At 33.2% G+C, this 21,196-nt stretch overlaps 2 protein-coding genes across 2 annotated transcripts; both read right to left on the bottom strand.

Annotated features, from left to right (window-relative positions):
* Positions 1 to 1,721: 1,721 nt before the first annotated feature.
* On the bottom strand, positions 1,722 to 5,875 carry LOC106772116 (5-methyltetrahydropteroyltriglutamate--homocysteine methyltransferase). The gene is made up of 12 exons (XM_014658297.2): positions 5,626 to 5,875; positions 5,190 to 5,543; positions 5,002 to 5,089; positions 4,659 to 4,786; positions 4,171 to 4,562; positions 3,916 to 4,079; positions 3,601 to 3,681; positions 3,324 to 3,490; positions 3,134 to 3,239; positions 2,731 to 2,981; positions 2,435 to 2,636; positions 1,722 to 2,325 (listed from the first exon to the last, which is right to left on the bottom strand). Exons 2-12 carry the CDS (start codon positions 5,537 to 5,539, stop codon positions 1,963 to 1,965), a joined length of 2,292 nt encoding a protein of 763 aa, XP_014513783.1. The 5' UTR covers positions 5,540 to 5,543; positions 5,626 to 5,875; the 3' UTR covers positions 1,722 to 1,962.
* Positions 5,876 to 19,183: 13,308 nt separating this feature from the next.
* LOC106757765 (ankyrin-1-like) lies at positions 19,184 to 21,196 on the bottom strand. The gene is made up of 2 exons (XM_014640557.2): positions 20,036 to 21,196; positions 19,184 to 19,949 (listed from the first exon to the last, which is right to left on the bottom strand). Exons 1-2 carry the CDS (start codon positions 20,943 to 20,945, stop codon positions 19,240 to 19,242), a joined length of 1,620 nt encoding a protein of 539 aa, XP_014496043.1. The 5' UTR covers positions 20,946 to 21,196; the 3' UTR covers positions 19,184 to 19,239.

The raw sequence follows: 21,196 nt of genomic DNA, 5'->3' as shown, positions 1-21,196 counted from the left end.
ATATGATTCTTCATCTATTAAAGGAATGACAACTCTACAAATCTGCACAAATTATAATAATACCAAAATTATGGTAACATAATATTTGATTGCCTAATATTTACTGATAGAATATTTGACATGTTTTAACAGAAGTGTCAGGTTGATTATGAAAATCTCCTAAGTAAAGGGATTGTATGAGTTAAGGTTGTTGTTCTAACATATCTCGTAAAAAAATTGAGGCAAATGATTGTGGTTTATCATTTATAATTGAATGTCGTGAAGACGCCTTATACAAAGAAGTTATACATGAATGTCATTAAGAATTTAGATGAAATTAACTAAAAGATGAATCAATTTGAAATGTGAGGAATGATGTTCATTTCAATATTAATTCCTTTGATTTTGAAGCATTTATGGTACAAACATAAAAATAGATAAAATTGATTATGTATAATTTTATATTGGAAGTTCTACATCAATTTACATTATACAAGTAGGTTCAAACCCCACTTTACAAATGAGTTTTATAAGCTTATAAGTTAGACTTAAAATCTATATCTCAGTATGATATCAAAACAATAAATTAAAATTTATCCTAACAAAGTTTGTTATCAGTTGAGTGTATTATTCCACATGCTATTGGTTCATTATCGAACTATTTATTAATATTTAATTTCACACTTGATATATAAATCTTACCTTATAATCTAGTTTTATAAGGTTAAGTTGCACAAAGTTTACTTCTTAATATTTTATGTGTTTCCTGAATGATCAAGATAATGTTAGTTGATACTTATTTATTATTTTATATATTATGCATGTTTTGGTATAATTAGAATATATATATATATATATATATATATATATATATATATATATATATATATATATATATATATATATATATATATATATCATTTTCATCATATAGACACTTTAAGTGAATCTTTTAATCGGGTGAATTGTTTTACCCTACCTCATGTGGAATGTAGCCAAACCTACACGAGACCAAATTTAAAGATATATTATTGATAAAATGCATCAAAGGGCGATGAAGAAATGACACCTTCAATGCTTCATGCGTTGGAAGCATCCAATATTTTACATAGTAAAAGGAAAATGTTTTGTTTGTGGATTTTTAAAGATTTGGAATTGAGGATTTTAAGGATTGCAGGATTAGTCTTACTCTAAGGGTAAACATATAAATAAAATAAAATAAAGAACAAATCTTGTATTTATAATTTTGATCCAGAAAATAGAATTACGTTATGAAATGCATCAATAACTTTCTGAGTTAGGTATTCATGACACTCGTATAAAATACGTGTGGATCTAATAATTGAATAAAACAAGTTATTTAGAAAAACAAAAATATTCTGAAAGAGTTGCCAACTTGTTATTATTAAGTCATGGCAACAAAATTCAATTTTCATTCTTCTTATACCTATTAACAATTATCTCTTTTTTCTTATCCATTTTATACATTCTCATATTTAATTTTGTACAGCATAGCCATGCACGTTGTAATGTTGGCTTTTAGTTTTGGAAAACCGCTTATGTAACAGATGGTGATTGATCAGTTTATTGTAAAAAAATTGTTAAGAAAGATGATTAAAATATCATTGTCCTTTAACAGAAACAATAAATCTTTAACAGGTTCTTTGTGGTTTAATGACTGGTCGGTTTATAAAATATTGGTAAATTGTTACTTTGTTTCTTGGATATTAGGTGGCCAATAGTGCATTACACAAAGGGAAAATTTGTATTAATGTATGAAGAAAAAAAATACAATATTGCAACTGCGTATCAACATAAACACAGAGGCAATGCCACAAGAATACAGAAAAGCAGGGAAGAGTGTACTAAGCCGCTAAATATTCAACACTCAGTTATTGCAAGAACCAAAAAAGCAAATGTTCTTTTGTGGGTGCATCCAGCAGAATCACGATGATTGCTGAAATTCTACTTTGGTGACACCATTCACTTAGCAAGCTGGTTACGGATGAGTTTTGTGGCAGCAACCATGTTTGTGAGAGCTGGATTCACCTCGGCGTACTTACGAGTCTTGAGACCACAGTCAGGGTTGACCCACAAAATGTTTCGCTCAAGCACTGCAAGCATCTTGTTGATCCTATCAGCAATTTCTTCAGTTGGTGGTATTCTTGGAGAGTGAATGTCGTACACTCCAGGGCCAATTCCAGCTCCATACTTGACTCCTTCGCGGAACACTGACAAGAGCTTTTCATCAGAGCGAGAGTTCTCAATGGTGATCACATCAGCATCCATATCAATGATTGAATGGATGATATCATTGAAGTTAGAGTAGCACATGTGGGTGTGAATCTGTCAATTGTCAAGAATACACACATTGTGTGCAAGTTCATTAGTCTTTTGTGTAAACCCAGATGAAAAGTAAATTCGTTCGAACCCATTCATTGTAGTCCAGAAGTACCTGAGTTGTATCCTTCACACCAACATTGGTGATCCTGAAACCATGAACAGCCCAGTCCAAGTAGTTAGCTTGCTCTGACTTTCTCAATGGTAAGCCCTCTCTCAAAGCAGCCTCATCGATTTGGATAACAGTAATACCAGCCTTTTCAAGATCTTCTACTTCGTCCTTGATAGCCAAAGCAATCTGGTAGGTGGTCTCAGACCTGTAGATAGTTTAATTAACACTATGTTAGAAATAACAACAGGGTTGGTTCTGATTGTGGTATTGTTCTTTTTCAATGGGTCTTGAGTTTGTACCTAGGCTGATCATTTCGAACAAAGGACCAGTTGAGAATAGTGACAGGGCCAGTTAGCATTCCCTTCATCGGGCGTTTGGTCATGCTCTGAGCAGTGGACGACCAGAAGACGGTCATTGCCTTTGGGCGACTCACATCACCATAGATGATTGGTGGCTTCACACAACGAGATCCATAAGATTGCACCCACCCGTTAACGGTGAAGGCAAAGCCTGATAACTGCTCACCAAAGTACTCCACCATATCATTCCTCTGCAATTAAAGGCTAACCATTTGTCAAGATTATGTTGCTCTTCAAAATGAAAGAGGTGGATGAAGATCTATAAAAAATGTTTGAGTGTAATGGATCACTCTTATTTGCTATTTCAGATTGAATATTTAGTCATGTGAGGATGAAATCTGACCTCAGGCTCCCCGTGTACCAGGACATCAATATCAAGCTGCTCTTGGAGTTCAACAACTTTCCGGATTTCCTCTTTGATTGCATTAACATACTCCTCCTCGGAGATCCTGAAAGCAAGAAAAACAATTAGTCAGAAAAAAAACACATGGAAAGGAAAACAAGCCAATCTATTGACTCTATGCATATCTTACTTGCCAGCCTTGTATTCCCGACGCACCTTCCTCAGTTCAACAGTCTGAGGGAAGGATCCGATGGTGGTAGTTGGGAGGATTGGAAGGTTGAGCTTCTTTTGTTGAGCATCCAATCTAGTGCTGACATTTGTGGCGCGGCGATGATCAGAACCCTTCAATGCAGCAGCCTGTGATGAAAATAAAAGATGTCATGAATAACAAGAGAATAAATTTCATAACAAATCCTGCTCAACTGAATTGAGAAGTTGATCAGAAAACCACAGAAATTAGAACTCACAGCCTTCTGAACGGCCTCATTAGTCACTCTTGGAGAGGACTTTCTTGAAGCCTGAGCAGAAGCATTAGAAGAGAAAAAGGCCTGAAAATGAGAAGATAAAGAAAGTTATTCAGTGAACAATGTAGTCAAACAGAAGGGAAAAAAATATGAATATGAATATATTTGCCGTCACTGCTGACTTGCTAACAAAATAGTTGGCTAGTTTCGTCATACATGCTATTGTTATTATGGGACTATCGTACTCTCCCTCAAATTTCTTAATTTTATGTCAGTGATAATGCTGTGCTATTATAAAATAAAAGGAACGGAGTTTACCTCATCCTTTTGACCAGCCAATGCCTTAGCCAATGCATTTACTTCAACAATTTTTTGGGCGGCAAAAGCCAGCCATGATTTGATCTCATTATCCAACTTGGTCTCATTAACAAGATCAACAGCCGTGTGAAGAAGTGAGCAGGAGGTGGACACAACAAGTTTATCTGCATTACAGTTTAGTATATAAACGAATGAAGTGACTGCGTCAACAGAAGAAGAAATCTCCCAATTTTTTTCATGAAGTGCAACAAGTACCTTTGCCCACAATGGCCTCAAGACTATTCAATGTATCCAGTGAAGTAGCAAGATTATTAGCCCAGATGTTTCTTCCATCAACCACTCCAGCAAACAAGTACTTTCCACTGGGAAATACACCCTTGATTAGATCAAGGGTCTTAGTTCCACGGACTAAATCAAATCCGAATGCCGTGGCCACATTAAGAGACGTGAGAGTCTGGTATGCCTCGGCAGTAACGTCAGCGAAGTAGGTCTCAATGAGAACATTTAAGCCAGATAAAGCAGATTCAAGTTCTGCGTATGCTGTAGAAATTGCTTGCAACTTTCGAGAGTCAAGGTCCAAGACAAGGATAGGTTCATCAAATTGAATCCATGAAGCACCAGCTGCTTTAAGATCAGACACAACTTCCCTGAGATTTTAGTCATAAGCAAGATTGAGAATTATCACAAATATAAGCATGAAGCCCAAATTCTAAAACTGCACTGTACACAATTTAAATTCTTACTTATAAACAGCAAGGATTTTTGGGAGGAGAGAAAGAGTACAAAAGGATTTATCAACACCCTTGGCAGGTTTGGAGAGCGCCAAGTATGTTACAGGGCCGACGAGGACTGGAACTGTATCTACTCCAAGCTGGAAGATAAAATAAACATTCAATGAAAATGTCGATATGAATAATAGCCACTCAAAAACATCATAACGACCCCCACAAAGAACAACAAATATCACCAGAACTTTTCCTAATGAACAATACGCAATTTTTTATGCCAATGCTGCTCAACTTAACTGAGCTCTTTTTAGCTAACTCAAAGTTTGCAAATAAGCAGAGTGTGGCTACAGATGCATACCGCCTTGGCCTCCTTGTACTCATTCACGGCCTTGTGAGAAGCATAAGTAAAATTCATATCAGGTCCCAATTCAGGGACAATAAAGTGGCTGGATCAATGGTCACACAAATGAGATCAGTAAACAAATCACTACCATCTCTGCATCATAAATTACAATCAATACAACAAAAACCTGAGCCACCACTTACTAGTTGGTGTCAAACCACTTGGTCATCTCCATGGCCGGCACAGAGGCATTTCCTCTGGCCATGGAAAAGAAGGTATCAAACCCAATCTCGCCGCCAGTCCACCCATATCTGGCTGGAACGGCGCCAAGCATGGCAGTGGTATCGAGCACCTGATCATAGTATGAGAAAGTGTTGCTGGGGATGTACTTAATCCCAGCATCAGTCATTTGTTTCCAGATGGATGCTCTGAGATCAGAAGCCACCTTCTGCAAATCCTCTGCACTGCTCTTCCCGTCCCAGAATGACTCTAGAGCAAACTTGAGCTCTCTTTTGGGACCCATGCGAGGGTATCCAACAATATGAGACGCCATTGTTCTGCAATTGAATTGTTTGAGAAAAGATAAGAAATTGAGATATAGAGATTAGAAGAAGAAATAGTAAAAGCATGGAAAATTACCGGTATGGAGAATGAGGAAAGAAGAATAGTAAGAGTAGTGTTAGTAGTAGTTAGAGGAATAAAAGGTTGTTGTTTTGAGGAAGTGAGAGTGGAAATTTAATAAGGAGAGTGAATGGGTGAAAGGGGAAAAGGTGAAGGTGGATGAACGAATGAGAGTGAGAGAAGGAGAAGCTTGTGGTTATTGACCAGTTCTCTCTGTTCGTTTCTGGAGAAGCAGAGAAAGAAAGAAGGCGCGAATGAAATGGAGTGGCCAGCGGAGTATTTATAGCCACTTTTGGATCCACCAACTGCTCCTACTCAGACACAGGTTATAATTGTGACTATTATTACCATAATGTGGCACGTAGTAATTTTTATTTTTTTTCAAATTAAAAATTTTACGATTTGATACATGTATGAAAATAGCATTAATGTTAATTTTACAAAAAAAACTAAATAAAATATTTTTAAAAAATTAGAGACAAAATTAAACTTAAAAATAATAAAGAGATCAAAATAAACCAAACCAAACAACTTGAAAATTAAATCAATAATTAAGTTTAAATATTACTACTTTCTGATTTAATCAACAATAACTTCAAGTGAATATATTAATTTTTTCAATTTTTCAATCATATGTTCTTTCGTCATAAAGTTGGTTTAATGTATTAATAAATTTATAATAATTATATTATTATTATTATTATTATTATTATTATTTAGTATACACCGTGAATAAATAAGGTGATCATATGTTAGTTTTGCATTTAAAACAGTAAAATAAAATTAAAATAATTATAATATTAAAGAACAAAAGTTATTAAACTAATAAAAATAGACTAAGGGATACTTATTAATTTATATGTTTTTTTTTTTATGGATTATTATGCTAAGAATTCAAAATGATTTGCAAGTCTCGACTAAAAATCAATAAAATAAATAATACATAAATATATTGTTTTAAAATTGATTTAAAAGTGATGTTATAATTTTTTATATAAATTTATTCACTTGTTACATTTAGTATCAAATTTTTAGTACCTCTACTGAAAACATAAGTAAGTTAAATTTAAAATGTAATAAAAATATAAATATGATTATTTTGAATATTTATTAGGTTAACAAAATTTGTAAACACATAAAAAATATATTTTAGAAATAGTATTAGTTTAAAAATACTAAGATTTAATTATTTTAATATTAAAAAGTTTTAATATAAATAATTTCATTATAAATAAGTTTTATTGTTGTAAAATACATCACTCCTATAGAAATCACTTTTTTTTAGAGTTCTTTGACTTCTCTAAGGGTTCTCACTTTCTATTCATCTGTTTGAATATCAAAGACTGTTTGAGTGATCATTGTTGTAAGATCTTCAAGTTTAACGGATCAGTTTTTCAAATAAAGTAAGTTGGTTTTCTACTTCTCTTTTTTGGTTTGTTTAGTTTTCATTGCATGCTATCCATTTTTGTTTTGCTTGTGAAGTTTGAGTCTTCTATAAGACTTTCTTGTTGGTTAATGATTCTAACGATGTATTTTGATCGTGTTTCTATGGTTCGTAGGAGCATATAGGACTTCTTGTGCGTTTGGAGCTGTTTTAGGTCTTTTAGAGCGGTTTTATTTGTTAGGTAAGGGAAGCTAAATACCTTGTTTTAATTTTTAAGTACTTTAATAATATGAGTTGGTATGTTTGAGTTGAATTAAATGATTGAGCTTGCTAAAAAAATTTTGTATTGAAGTATGATTTTGTGAATTTAGTTTCAATATGGGTCGTCTGATACTTAAAGAACCTTGCTATGATTGTTTGTTGAATGTACTTGTTTTGATGCTTGAATTGATGTATTTGATGTTGTAATTGGTTGAAAATTTCTCTTGGAACTTGATATAGTGAAGGTTAGAGTGATCGTTGTTTTTTAGTCTAAAATAGGGGGTTTTGACAGGTGAAATTCTAGAGGAGTTGAGTTATGAGTAAACTTGATGTTTGGAGTCGACTTTTGGGTTATTTAGGATTAGTCTAGCTTTTGAAATTGCTACATTTTGGTCATTTGGTATGCTTACTAGTTATTTGGGCTTTTGGTGGTGTTTGATTTTATCTAACAAACTGAATTGCTAGTCAATTGAGCAAATTGGTATTTAATCTAAAGTTTAAACATGACTTAGAATCTATGTAGTATCAAGAATACCGATTTGGTCATTTGAATAGGTTTTGAGTTCATTCAGTTTAAGTTTTTGAGTTGTTGTCTTCTAGTATAACGTTGAGTGACCATTATGGGCGTTGAGCATTGTGAAGTCAATGAGCTCTCTATTTTTTAGGCGTTGAGTGGTGATTTTGGACGCTGAGCGCCACTTCTCACCGCAAGTTTGGACATCTCTTCTCCATATTTCACTAGGCAAAAAGTCATGCTTGTAAAGCGAACATGCTTGTATGAACATTGGCGTTGAGCGGCAGGAAAGTGGCATTGAGCACACTCTTGTTCATTCGTGGTTTCGAGTTTTCTACGATGTTCTAGTTTGGTTATGTTTAAATTAAGTTGACTTATATCTTATGCTTGTATAATATTATTTTAATGATGTTTCATGGACTGAAATATGATTAGAAGTATGTTTGGTATTTATTGCATACCTGGTATGGTGGTTATGATGAATATGTTGTTGGTTATGTGTATAACATATGTGGTTGGCGTAATTTCATGGATCTCATAGAGGGATTTATGGTGGTGTTTTTAGTACTGTGAGTATTGATTTGAGAGTCTAGATATTGAAGATTATCCTAATACTCTAATAACCATTATTTCTCAAGTAGAGAATTATGGTTGTGGTGAGAGAAGTAGGAGAACTTGTCATAAGGGCGACCCTAGAATTTTTGTGACCTTGACAAGGACTAATCTTGTGAGTGGTAGCTTAGCAAACTGCCCAGGTGGATCGGGTATTATGACTACAAGATCCCCCGATATTTCACATGAATTCTGGTTCTGACAGTCAAATCTACAATGCATGGTTGTATGTGTTGAAATGGATTGAGATGACTTGTATATATGTTAATTGTTGTACATTAATTCTATAAATGATCATTTGGTACTTTAGTTTACTCTTTTATCTTTGACTATTTGTGTGTGCTTATTTTCTCTTTTGTAATAATCATCTTAATAGTGTGAATAGAGGAGAATGTGTTTGGTGAACATTTGCTAAGAGGAGATGAAGTTGAGACATAAAGATAGATGTTTTGTTTTTGTTTCATCTATTTTTAAAATACTCTATTATAGTTTTGATTCAGTATAATATCTCATAATAATTCATGATTATATATATATATATATATATATATATATATATTTATATTTATATTTATATTGTTATTATAAATTGTATTTAGATATTTATAATAACAACTATTCGAATTAATTGTTTTGTATTATTGAATGTGTGAGGAATGTTACAGTTATAAAAATTGAAATATTATAAAATTAGTTTATCTGTGCATTAGCACAAGTACGCTTTACTTAAAAATGAAAAATAAATAATTAAATATAAAAGATTAAAAATGACATTTGGCCTCATAATTTTAGAAAATCTTTTAAAAGTAATTTTATTGAATGAACGAACTTCTTTTTTTTTTTCACGTGTATCATATTAGAATTGTGAAATTGTGTGAAGATACGAAACTTTCGTATAAGATTCGATTGATGTCAGAATATAATGTGATAGCTTTATAGAATATTCTCTCTACTTTAAAGAATCCAAATTTTATTAATAAGATGATATTACAAATTAAACAAAGAATGAACGACTATTTTTTATCTATATATTTTATATTTTTTGTTGAAAATATGGATCTTTTAATAAAATTGAAGTCCTACCATATCTAAAAACAATATTTAAATGTAATTGAAACTTAAATAACTTTATTTTAATTAAATAATATTATCAACAAAAGAGAGTGTGCTAAAATAAATTATGTTAGTACCGTGTCCAAATAAAAAAGTTTGTATAACCTCTTCCATCTTATAAAAAAAGTTATTTTTTATTTTAAATAATAATATTTTATTTTAAAAATCATATTTCAAAAAGAACTCTTGAATAAAATTTACAGAATCGATTAATATGGTATTGTTTCTGTTGACAAATAAAATAATAATAATAGACAAGTTAGGTGAATTTTTTTTTATTAATATGATATAATTTAAAAGTCTTATTTTAAAATGTAGATAAAATTGAGTTGCTTATTGTAATCAAATTAATGTAACAATCGATATCATTGGTTGGTATACATTTTGGAGAGGTGGCCAACCATATCATGTTGACCATTACCAACCCCACATCTTTATTGAAAGAATTACTGATAGCATGTAAATAGGGTCCTTTTCTTACCTACTTCTTTTAAAATTATTTAAAATTTCATATTTTTATGATTATTCCAAAAATATTCTTATTCAAAGATAAAAAAAATAGAAATAATGTTTTTTCAATTCACTTTGTTTTGTTTTAATTTTTTTTATTAAAATCACATGCATATTTTTCATATAAAGGTAAATTGAAAGTGTGATTATTAATAATTTATTATAGTCATCAAAGTTTTCATACGAGTTAATGCAGTCATATCAAAATTTTGAATCTGATATAGTTATATTAACTAATAACACCCTATATTAATTGACCCAACGACTTATGGCAAATTTAAACTTTTATGAATAATTATTAAAATTAATACATAATAAACCATTTTAAAACTTATTAATTTTGAAAGCATTTTAAAATTAATACATAATGAATAACTATCTACGTTTTCCTATTTTCCAATTTAATGAACGTTTAACTAATAATATTTTATGGATTAAAATTCATACATAATTTTTTTTATTCACATAACTCTTTCTTTATATTGGGTTGCTTTCAAAATTAATAAGTTTTAAAATGATTTATTAAGTATTAATTTTAATAATTATTCATAATAGTTTAAATTTGCCATACGAATAATAGGATCTGTTCTGGTTTTCACTAATAAAATATATGATTTTAGTTCAATGTGCTCTTCATATATTTTACTTTTTGTTCAATTTGTTTGACTAAGATATGGTTTTGAATTTGGTTAAGAAAATTGTCATTATAAAATTTGATTATCTTTTTTATTAGATTATACTTGTATTCATTAGTGTTGATTTTTGTTTGCTTAGTGTTGCCATTGGATGAGAAGGAGTTGTTCTACCTCTGATTACACTTCCACGGTCTGAAGCAGAGGTAATTTATTCCCTTTATGTTTGATGCTTATGTGTATGTTTATAATTCAGTGCTTGACAAGTACATAGCAATTACAAAAAAGAAACCCATTTTAGTGTGAAATTACTTCCTTGTTGGTGGTGTTATTATCCAGGTTTGCATGTATAAATTATGCTTATGTCCAATATCCAAGTCTACATCGGTTTGTTTGGAATGAAATACAATTATATACGAAAATATCCGTATAACTTATATACGGATATTTCCGTAGATAAGTTATATACGGATATTTCCGTAGATAAGTTATATACGGATATTTCCGTACATAAGTTATATACGGATATTTCCGTACATAAGTTATATACGGATATNTATACGGATATTTCCGTACATAAGTTATATACGGATATATCCGTACATAAGTTATATACGGATATTTCCGTACATAAGTTATATACGGATATTTCTGTATATAAGTTTACCTACGAGGGTATTATATATGGATTTTGGGCCGTATATAATCCGTATATAAAACTCTATTATATACAGATTTTGGGCCTTATATACGGATTTTGGCTATAGATAATTGACATTTTTCTTGTAGTGTATTTTATTTTGTAAATTTCATATACACATGACATATGAAAGCTAAATTTGTCATTTCATTGGAGACCTAAGTCATATACGACTCATGAAGAAAAAAAATAATCGTAAGTATAGACATTGGATGACTACGTCAACTACTTCCGTTCCCAGATCATTGGGTTTGAGGACATAATTAATGTTGAATTTGTGAGTGGAATTAAATGTTACACAATGTAGTTTGACACAATGTAGTTGATTTATTGTAAACTTTTTGACACACAAGTTTTTGTAGTTGTTTGTCCCAATTGTCCATGACGGGCATTGGTGGTGCTATGTCGTCAAGATTCCGTCGATGGAAATGTTTGCACTGGACTCTCTCGGACACAATAGAAGGAATCTTAAAAAAAATAACACTTTGATGGTAAGTGTTGTAATTGATCCATCCACTTTATTTTTGTAATTTGATTGGCATGTCGAGGAACTGAAATTGACTTTGTTGTTTAGGAGGCCCATAATCTTGAATTATATTTTGGAATGTTGTTGAATCGTTATAAAGAGAACATACAATCCTTCCAAGTACAACACGTGCACACTTTAATCCAACCCAACATAATTTTTTAGTCTTGATTTATTTCATTAAAATATTTGTTGCTTTCATTGAAGTAGTACGAGATTATTTGTATGTTGGACTTTTTTTGATGTAGGTATAATCGTGGAGTTATTGTTATGAAATTTATGGAATTGTGGGATGATGTTGATAAATACAAAGGGAAAATGATGTCCAATTACATCAGCGTAAGTAACTAGACTTGTTAAACTTTGAACCTTTGATGAAAGATTGAACATTTTCTTAATTCAATCTGCATTTCATTGTTTACAAAAGGAACTCCAACACTTTAGGGAAAAGTTTGCTTGTGATTGGATTCTGGATAATGACATTGTTCGCAAAGACGAAATGTTGAAACAATTAGGGCTACTGTAGATGTTATTGTAGAATTAGGAATGTTGCAATGTCATCTGTGGTTTTTTTCCATTGTGTATTATGTATTTAATAGTTGCAAGTTTGATAACTTATTCATTACCTTTAAAGTACATAATTGTTGTTAAAAATATTCTAAGAAATGTATTAATTACATTTAATTATAACAAAATTGCAGTTTGCTATATTTCAGTGTTGCTTTGAATATCATCCTGCGTTTGAAGATGAGAATAAGCATTTTATATGTTACATTTATGTATAACAGAGTTATAGTTGTGGGTGATTTCTTATTTTTGGTGTAGTCCCCATCAAATGTGGATGTTTATTTTGTTGAGAAATTCTGTGGTCATAAATGCCACCACCTATTTGTTTATCGAGGTTAGAGTTGTTTGTGCATTTAGCTGTGAATGAAAATTTATGTCATGAGCTGTGGTGACCTCTCTATGCATAAGTTTAGTTATAGGTCCCCAATTATTTGATTGTTGGTACCCACCCAATTGTGCAGTAAAAGTTTTATAGATTTTTGTTAAGTTGGTGATGAATATGGTTAAAAATTTGGTCATCATTGCCTAAAGATGAGTTGGTTGTGCATAAATTTGTGAAAGAATATTTTTTCCTCCTAAAAATTGATGTCATAAACTGTGTTGACCTCGTTGTGCAATAGGTTTCCAGTTATTTGACCCTTGTTCCCCAACTAATTCTACAACAAGTGTTTTTAAGATTTTGCTTGGTGATGAAGTTCATTAAAAATGTTGTCATTATTGTCTGAAGATGACTTGGTTGTGCATTAATTTGTGAAAGAACATTTTTTGCACTTAAAATTCATGTCATGAACTATGTTGACCTCACTGTGCAAAACTATAGGTGTAGGTCCCCAATTATTTGACCCTTACTCCCCCATCCAATTCTACATCAAGAGTTTTAAAGATTTTGGTTGCTTGGTGATGGAGTTCATTAAAAATGTTGTCATCATTGCCTAAAGATGACTTGTTGTACATTAATTTGTGAATTCCAATTTTTTTCAACTTAAAAATTGATATCATAAACTATGTTGACTTTGTTGTGCAAAACTATAGGTGTGAGTCCCTAGTTATTTGACCCTTCGTCCCTACCCAATTTTGCACCAAGAGTTTTTAAGATTTTGGTTGCTTGGTAATGAAGTTGGTTAAAAAAGTGGTCATCATTGCGTGAAAATGAGTTGTTTGTGCATAAATTTGTGAAAGAATATTTTTTGCACTTAAAAATTGATGTCATGAACATTGTTGACCTTGTTGTGCAAAACTATAGTTGTAGGTCCCTAGTTATTTGACCATTGGTCACCACCCAATTTTGTAACAAGAGTTATTAAGATTTTGGTTGTTTGGTGATGAAGTTGGTTAAAAATGTACTTGCAATAGGTAAGCACATCCAACAACAACAACATGAAAGTGGGTATACTTCTTTCATTCTTCATTGTTGTTGAAGTAGTACACAAACTTCCCACCAAGTACTCAAAAAGTAAACTACCCTAATTGTACTTACCCACACACTCCAACTCTTCAACAATGTCAAAAATAATTGGAAAAACTATTCCACTACGATTAGGAAGCAAAAACTCAGATAGCCCTTCCAATATATACAAGCTGCAGAAATGTTGTAGAAGAAAATTTTCATGTTCTCCAACAAGAATTCATATACCATCTTAACATCTACTTTTCCATTAGGTAAATAGTTCCTACACATACTATGAACACCAAGTTTATTTAAATCTATTACTTCTCCAACCATAGGCAACCCTAATCCTAAACATACATCGAATTTATTAAATTCAACAATTTTGTCCCCAAAATAAAACCCACCCTTGTTATCAACCCACCTATGAACTTCGTGTTGTAGGAGTGTTTAAAAACTAACTACATAAAAAAATATCGTTTCTATTTAAATACAAAAAAAACAAACTATTTGGAAATATAATATAACCCCACATTCCTTCTTCCTGCCATGACAAAGTTCACTTTGTTCACCAACTTCCTCCATTGTAGCAATACCTACCGTACAAGAAAAGTAGAGAAAGAGCCGAAAAAAAACCAGACCCAACAACAACTCCAAAACGATAAAATAAATTAAAAAATTGAAAATAAACCAAATAATCGAACAAGAAGAAGAAAATAAAGACGAATGGCGTTTCAATGCTTGAAACAAACGACATGAACTTCCAAAACCCACACGTTGTTTCGTCCTTCAACAATGCTTCAAAACCAACGGTGGTTGTAACGACGATGAACGACAATTGTAACGATGCCAAATGGCAGTTGTAGCAATGATGGGTCTCTCTCGTTCTTTCACACAACCCTCTCCCTCGCAACTTTGAAAATGAAATTTTGAATGCAAACAAGAGAAAAAAAAAGTGCCAACATTAAACTCCTAATTTTAGACTTTTCATCTTATTTTCCTTTTTCTTTTCTTATTGACCATCTAGACCAATCACTGCTTGACACGTGACACATTTAAAATGTTGTAAAAAAGTGGAGTCAGAATATCATTATCCTATTAACTAAGACCACTTTATATTAATTGACTTAAGGAATTATGAAAATTTTAAACTATTATGAATAATTATTAAAATTAATACATAATAAACCATTTTAAAACTTATTAATTTTAAAAGCAACCTGGTACAAAGAAAGATTTTTTATCTGAATATGATGGTTTAAAGCAAACTGTTACAGCACTTACCTTTTTATATATCATAGACGTGGTGTTTTCGAGAGATAAAAAATAGTTAAAACTAATGTAATTTTTTTATTAGAAAATATAAACAATGAAGTAATTTAGAATAAATCCTAAGTAATTAAAATCTTGATAACTAATAGAGAATAATTTAGACTCTAACTTACCCATCAGTTATAAATTTTTATTCATAATAAAGATTATTTTAAATATTAATAATTTTTAATTTATAAAATATTATCTAAATCAGTTAATATAATGATTAATTATTTTTTAATATAAAATTGATTACTATTTAATATGAATGTTACGTCTTATGTGTAGATTCATGGAATGTCCAAAGTGTTGGTGGCCAAGATTACAGGAAAAATAAACCTATTGTATTTAAGATAAGGTCAAAAGTTGTTTCACAGTTTTCTCTAAAGCAATTAATTGTCACTCTATCATAAAAAAAAAATAAAAATAGAGCTTCTAGCATAACTTATGATCAAATTGCATACATATTAAAAAAAAAAAAAACTCTCCAACTTGCAGTAGAGCAGTTCTCCATGCATCTCTCATTTTTTTTATTTTATATTTTCAATTCGAGTCTTCGAAGAATATTTTAATTTAAAAAAAAACTGAAAAAGCAAAACCTAGAGTCCTATTTCCACTGCCGTATTTCACATCTTAGAAACCTTACACCCCCTTCTTATTTCTTCTCCTTTACTGAATTTGAAATCTCAAAACCCATAGTTTTATGTTTCTCCTCTGTTACCGCCAACAGGTGTCCTCCTCCCTCTTTTGTTGTGTTAAATGTTGTTATTATGGTATGTTGGATGATTCATCTGGGTTTGGGGTTGATTATGTGGATTGTGATGTTCGGATCTGTGTGTTGTGAGAAATGTATAAGAGAGGGAGAGATGCTGGGAGGGACACCACACATGAAAGTGCGTTCAGTGTTCACGCAGAACCGTAGTTGGATGTGCGGTTGAGCAACGCCATAATTGGAGGTGCGGTTGTGGAACGCCGGAAATGGGAGGTGCAGTTAAATGATACATAATTCATAGTACAATATGCATTGCATAAAGATCCTAAACAACAATAAACCATAATATGGCACTAAACAAACAGCACGAATAAGAAGATTTATAATGAAAAGTATTGATAGACATAAAATCGATAAGCAGGAAAGGATGGAAGTGCACATTTCGAAGTGCAATTGGGGTGAGTCGAAAATCGAATTGCGGCCCCCTTTAACCGTTCCAGCTGCGCCACTATCAACCGCATATCGAACAATGGTTTACGTTTTTAATCGTGTAAAAATATTATACTAATTAACCTGTTTGCTTTCTTCCTCTTCCACTCTCCATAGCACCACCACCACTCTTTTCTTCTTCCTCTATTACTATCCACAGCACTATCGGGCACAACCACTACAACTCTAAATCTAGAACACTCCACAAAACAATATATCTAACAGTGCACCGAAGGATTCAAAGAGTGAAAAATGAAAGTCAGATGGCTCGAGTGAAGGGGGTGCATGTACAGTAATTTTTAGGGTTTATAACATTTAGAGGGTTTAGGATTCTTGGAGGTTAGGAAGATTGCTAGTGGTTGAGAAATCATTAAGTAATTATTAATTTACGTTTTGACATCTAATAAATGAAAGACAAAAGTGTAAAATGTGAGGTGCAGGAAGAAAGAGATGATATTAATTTACGTTTTGACATTTAATAAATGAAAGACAAAAGTGTAAAATGTGAGGTGCAGGAAGAAAGAGGTGAGGTGCAGACAAAACTGCTCCTTAAAGTATTTCAGAAATTGAGACAGATACTTGTAATTAACAAGATACAAAATTCCAAGTTTAAAACTAATATTACAAACTAATGTGAGTTTATGAGAGAATTATGAGATATTGTTATTAAGATATTTTCAGATTTGTTATGATCGATTTCATACACAATATTTGGTATTTCTATGTTTTTTTTTTGTTTTTTTATAAAAGTAGACAAATTTAAAAAGAAATATACATGAATAGACAAATTTTAAAAAAATAATATAAGAATAGATAAATTATACAGTTTCTTATATGTTTTCAAATGAAAAAGTTATATATATCTCTTCAATGAAAAAGTTATATATCTCTATACGACTTTCGTTTTTTGTCAGTGAACATATAGTCAATTTAGAAGTTGTTAAACTTCCCAATGATTTCCAATTATATTTTATGAAAGTCATTTCAGAACAACTTATAACCTACCTAACCTTATGTAACTTATTGTAAGTCTACTTGTAACATATAAGTTTAAATTCTTTAATCGTACTTATTTTTGGGGCGTTTTTCCAATTTCATCCCTTTTTATTAAAATTCCCAATTGGGTCCTCAAAAGAGTCACTTTTAATCAAATTGACCATTTTCGTTAAAAACAAGTTAACGCCGTTAAATTTTTTACAACAGAGTAGATGATGTGTTAATTTATTTAAACGTGACTTTTATAGGATTGAAACGTGACAAGGAAGTGATGAGACATGGCATTTGACAAAAATTAAAATTTAAAATAAGAGTATTCTAAAATCTGATTTAGGGGTTTAGGGTTAAATTAAATTGAATTTAGGATTCAATTTCGATTGAAAATCTCGTACCCCTCTTCATCTTCATCTGCTTTCTTCTTCACTTATGTCAGGAAAGATTAAGTCCTCAACCATTCATCATTGAACAAATCTGAATCACTAATCTCATCTTCCATATCTGAATAGTCATTTAAACAGTAGTCATCAATGCACTCACAATCATAAAAAAAAAATCCCTTTCGACAACTCCTAGCCCCCAAAGCAATTACCCAATTCAAATCCACTGTCAGTCACAGATGGTTCCTGTACAAACCTCTTCTGGAATAACATGAGTGAAGATGACCCATCATTGGCAAAGGAAAACACCACTAATGATCCAGAAAAAGTGCATCTCAAGGGAATATCACTGATGGTTCCTGAACAAATCTCTTCTGTAAAACAACATATCTTCACACAACCCCAACCCCACAATGTAAAAAGCATCTCCAGATACCAACAAAAACATCACAATATTAAATTCGTTTCTGATGCACTCTCCTCTCAGATTTTCTCTCCAAATTGAATCCCAAATTCAAGTTAATTTAACCCTAAACCCTTAAATCAAATTTCAGAAACTATTTTAAATTTTAATTTTTGTCAAATGACACATTTCATCACACTTCATTGCCACGTTTCCATACATTAACACTTCATCTACTCGGCTGAAAAAGAATTTACCGTGTTAACTTTTTTTAAGAGAAAGGGTCAATTTGATTGAAATTGACTCTTTTAAGGACCCAATTGGGAGTTTTAGTAAAAAGGGATGAAATTGGGAAAGCGCCCCAAAAATAAGGACCATTAAAGGGTTTATACCTAACATATATTGACCTATAATAAGATGACGTACTTTTATATTTATTTCATACAAAATATAAGACTAAAATAGTTTAAATTTTTATATTTATTTGACATAAAATATAAAAATAAAATAATTTAAATAATGAGAAAGTTTTGTAATTTTTTAAAATAAATAAATAAATAAATAAAATAATATCCAATATGAATATAAAAAATTTAGGTACCTAAAAAACTATTTTTCATATATATTAACTGTTTGTTGTTCGTGCAGTATTTAGGGGGCTTTTCCTTATAGAATAAAAACATGGAAAAAATCTTTTTAACAACTCTTTCTGTGATAATTTTTTTGATAACCTATACGTGACAGTTTCAAATATTCAAACGGACCAATAAAATAATGACACACGTCCTGTTGTGAAAAAATTATTAAAAAAGAATGGTTAAAATATCATTCTCATGAAAACATAGTATTTCCCAAACAGTTTTTCTTTCATTTTTCATTTCTACTGTCCATATAACACATTCTGCACAACGAGGACCAATGATATTAACCATTTTAAAATTTAAGATAGTAACATTTTGTCTTAAACTAACAATTCCATTGCCAAGCTAAAATCACAGCCATGCAAAACCTAAACAAGTCCCAAATGCTTCTCATTCAAACGAGCCAAAGCCGAAAATGGGTCTCAATTTCTTCTCATTCTAATGTACCAACTCACTAGTAAGCAAGCACCATTAATGAATCAGCATCTCTGTCATTAGAGCACAGCCAGAGCCAATGAACGACCAAAACCAGCACCATTTTTCAACCCTCTGATATTACCCCTGTCACCACCACCCCTCCTCTTCTTCACAACACCCCCACCTTCCATCATCTTACTCCCAAAAGCAATTGCACCAAAAGCAGAGACTCTATCAGAATTTTCCCTACTAGCCCCACCGTTAACAAGAACCCTCGTGATCCCCACGTAGTTCAACGACTCTGTTATCTGCAACGCACTCACGCCCTTCCTAGTCCTCGCCTCAACGTCCGCACCTTTCTTCACCAAAAACTCCGTCACGTCTGCGTGCCCCGCCTCCGCCGCACAGTGCAGTGCCGTGTACCCTTCTTCGTCCTTCGCGTCCACCTCCACCCCTCTCTCCACCAGAACCTTCACCACGTCGATTCGCCCTTTGAACGAGGCCCGGTGCAGCGCGGTCCAACCGTTCTGGTCCCTCCCGTTAAGGTCCGCGCCGTTCTCCAGAAGCTTCTGGATGGTTCTCGCTTCGCCTTTCTTTGCAGCCGTGCACAGCTTGTCGCCCAGACTCAGGGCGTCGAAGAGGCGCTCGTGGCCGTTCTCCACCGCGACGTCGTAGGCGGTTTTGCCTTGCGCGTTTCGAACGTCCTTGTTGGCATTGCCCTTTTGCAGAAGGAGCTTCACCATGCTCTCGTCTCCTGCTGCTGCTGCCGTGTGCAAAGGGGTGTCACCTGTTAGACATAATTATATATCATTAGAAATTATAATATCAAAAGGTGAAGGGTTAAGTTTATAATCAATGATCAACGTTAATTACCTTCTCTTGCGTTCTTAAGGTCAGTTCTGGCACCGTTGGCTAGAAGAAGTCTAACACAGTCTCTTCGACGCTCCTCAACTGCAACGTGCAAAGCAGTGTTGCCGTCTTTCGTGAGCAAGTCCACTTTGGCGCCTTTGAGCAAGAGCAGTCTCAGGACCTCCACGTGTCCTCCTCTGGCCGCGTGATGAATCGGCCCAAACATGGCCATTTCGGCTCGCTCCGTGTTGGCCCTTCGGGCCAGAAGAAGCTCCACGATCAATGTTTCGTTACACGATGCTGCAGCCTCAAGTGGGGTCAACCCAGAACGGTTTGTTGTCTCGGTATCGGCCTCGAACTCCAGAAGCAGTTGAACGAGGTCAGCTCTTCCCTGCGCGACCGCCAAGTGGAGCAATGTCTGGCCATGTGGGTCGGTGCTGTTTACCATTCTCCATGAAGGGTCGCTTCTCTCCAGAGCTTCCCTGACCTCATCGATTTCTCCGAGCGAGACCAACTGGGCCAGAATGTGTGACCCTAAAAACATGACCCTTATGCCGCTGTCAATGAAGACTTGTTTTTTCTTAAACCAGTCGGAGGGAACAGCGTCGAACATGGAGGAGGGTTCTCTGATGGCGGCTCCTGGAACCAAGACGCTGTGTAGGAGGAAGGAGTCGTTGGAGTGAGGGAAGGAATGGGGGAGGGTGGTGGTGGAGGGTGTATGATAGGTGATTTCTAGGGTGAGCGTGGCTAAGGGGGAGATAATACCTGAGTGGGGCTTAACTAGGTAACGAGTTTTGATGAGGGGTTGAAGCCTGAAGGCCACTGGCATTGTGTGCATGACGTTGTGTAAGGTGATTTTGCCTTGGCACTTTTGGCCTGGTTCTACTCTTATTAGGACTGTGTTTGAAGGCTCTAACTTTATGAGCCTGTCCATGTTGTTTTCTTTAGGGTGGATTGGTGAGGAAGGAAAACCATAAGCATGAGGAATTAAATGAAAGTGAAGGTTTGGTGGTAGGTTTTTAATCTATTGGGAGAAAGTTGAGAGGAGGGGCCGGCTGAATTAGAGTATGCCAAGTGGTGGTGGAAAGAACAATGGGACTTGTTCTATTCGGTGTTTGAAACTCGCAAAACATATAGTTCTTGAACAAGGTAAAGGATCATAAATCAATACAAGTGTTCCTTCCC

The sequence above is a fragment of the Vigna radiata genome, chromosome 1 (genome assembly GCF_000741045.1).
Source record: "Vigna radiata var. radiata cultivar VC1973A chromosome 1, Vradiata_ver6, whole genome shotgun sequence".
Taxonomy (NCBI): Eukaryota; Viridiplantae; Streptophyta; class Magnoliopsida; order Fabales; family Fabaceae; genus Vigna; species Vigna radiata.
The sequence above is the reverse complement of the archived record's forward strand: the minus strand, read 5'-3'. Positions and strand labels throughout refer to the sequence as shown.

Excerpts from the sequence above, each read along its gene's own strand:
- LOC106772116 (XM_014658297.2), bottom strand. The coding sequence starts at position 5,539 with ATGGCGTCTCATATTGTTGGATACCCTCGCATGGGTCCCAAAAGAGAG. Across the intron at positions 5,090-5,189 it reads AAGTGGTTTGACACCAACTA|CCACTTTATTGTCCCTGAAT; the intron begins GTAAGTGGTGGC and ends CCATTGATCCAG. Across the intron at positions 3,682-3,915 it reads TGGCTGGTCAAAAGGATGAG|GCCTTTTTCTCTTCTAATGC; the intron begins GTAAACTCCGTT and ends TCTCATTTTCAG.
- LOC106757765 (XM_014640557.2), bottom strand. The coding sequence starts at position 20,945 with ATGGACAGGCTCATAAAGTTAGAGCCTTCAAACACAGTCCTAATAAGA. Across the intron at positions 19,950-20,035 it reads CCTTAAGAACGCAAGAGAAG|GTGACACCCCTTTGCACACG; the intron begins GTAATTAACGTT and ends TATGTCTAACAG.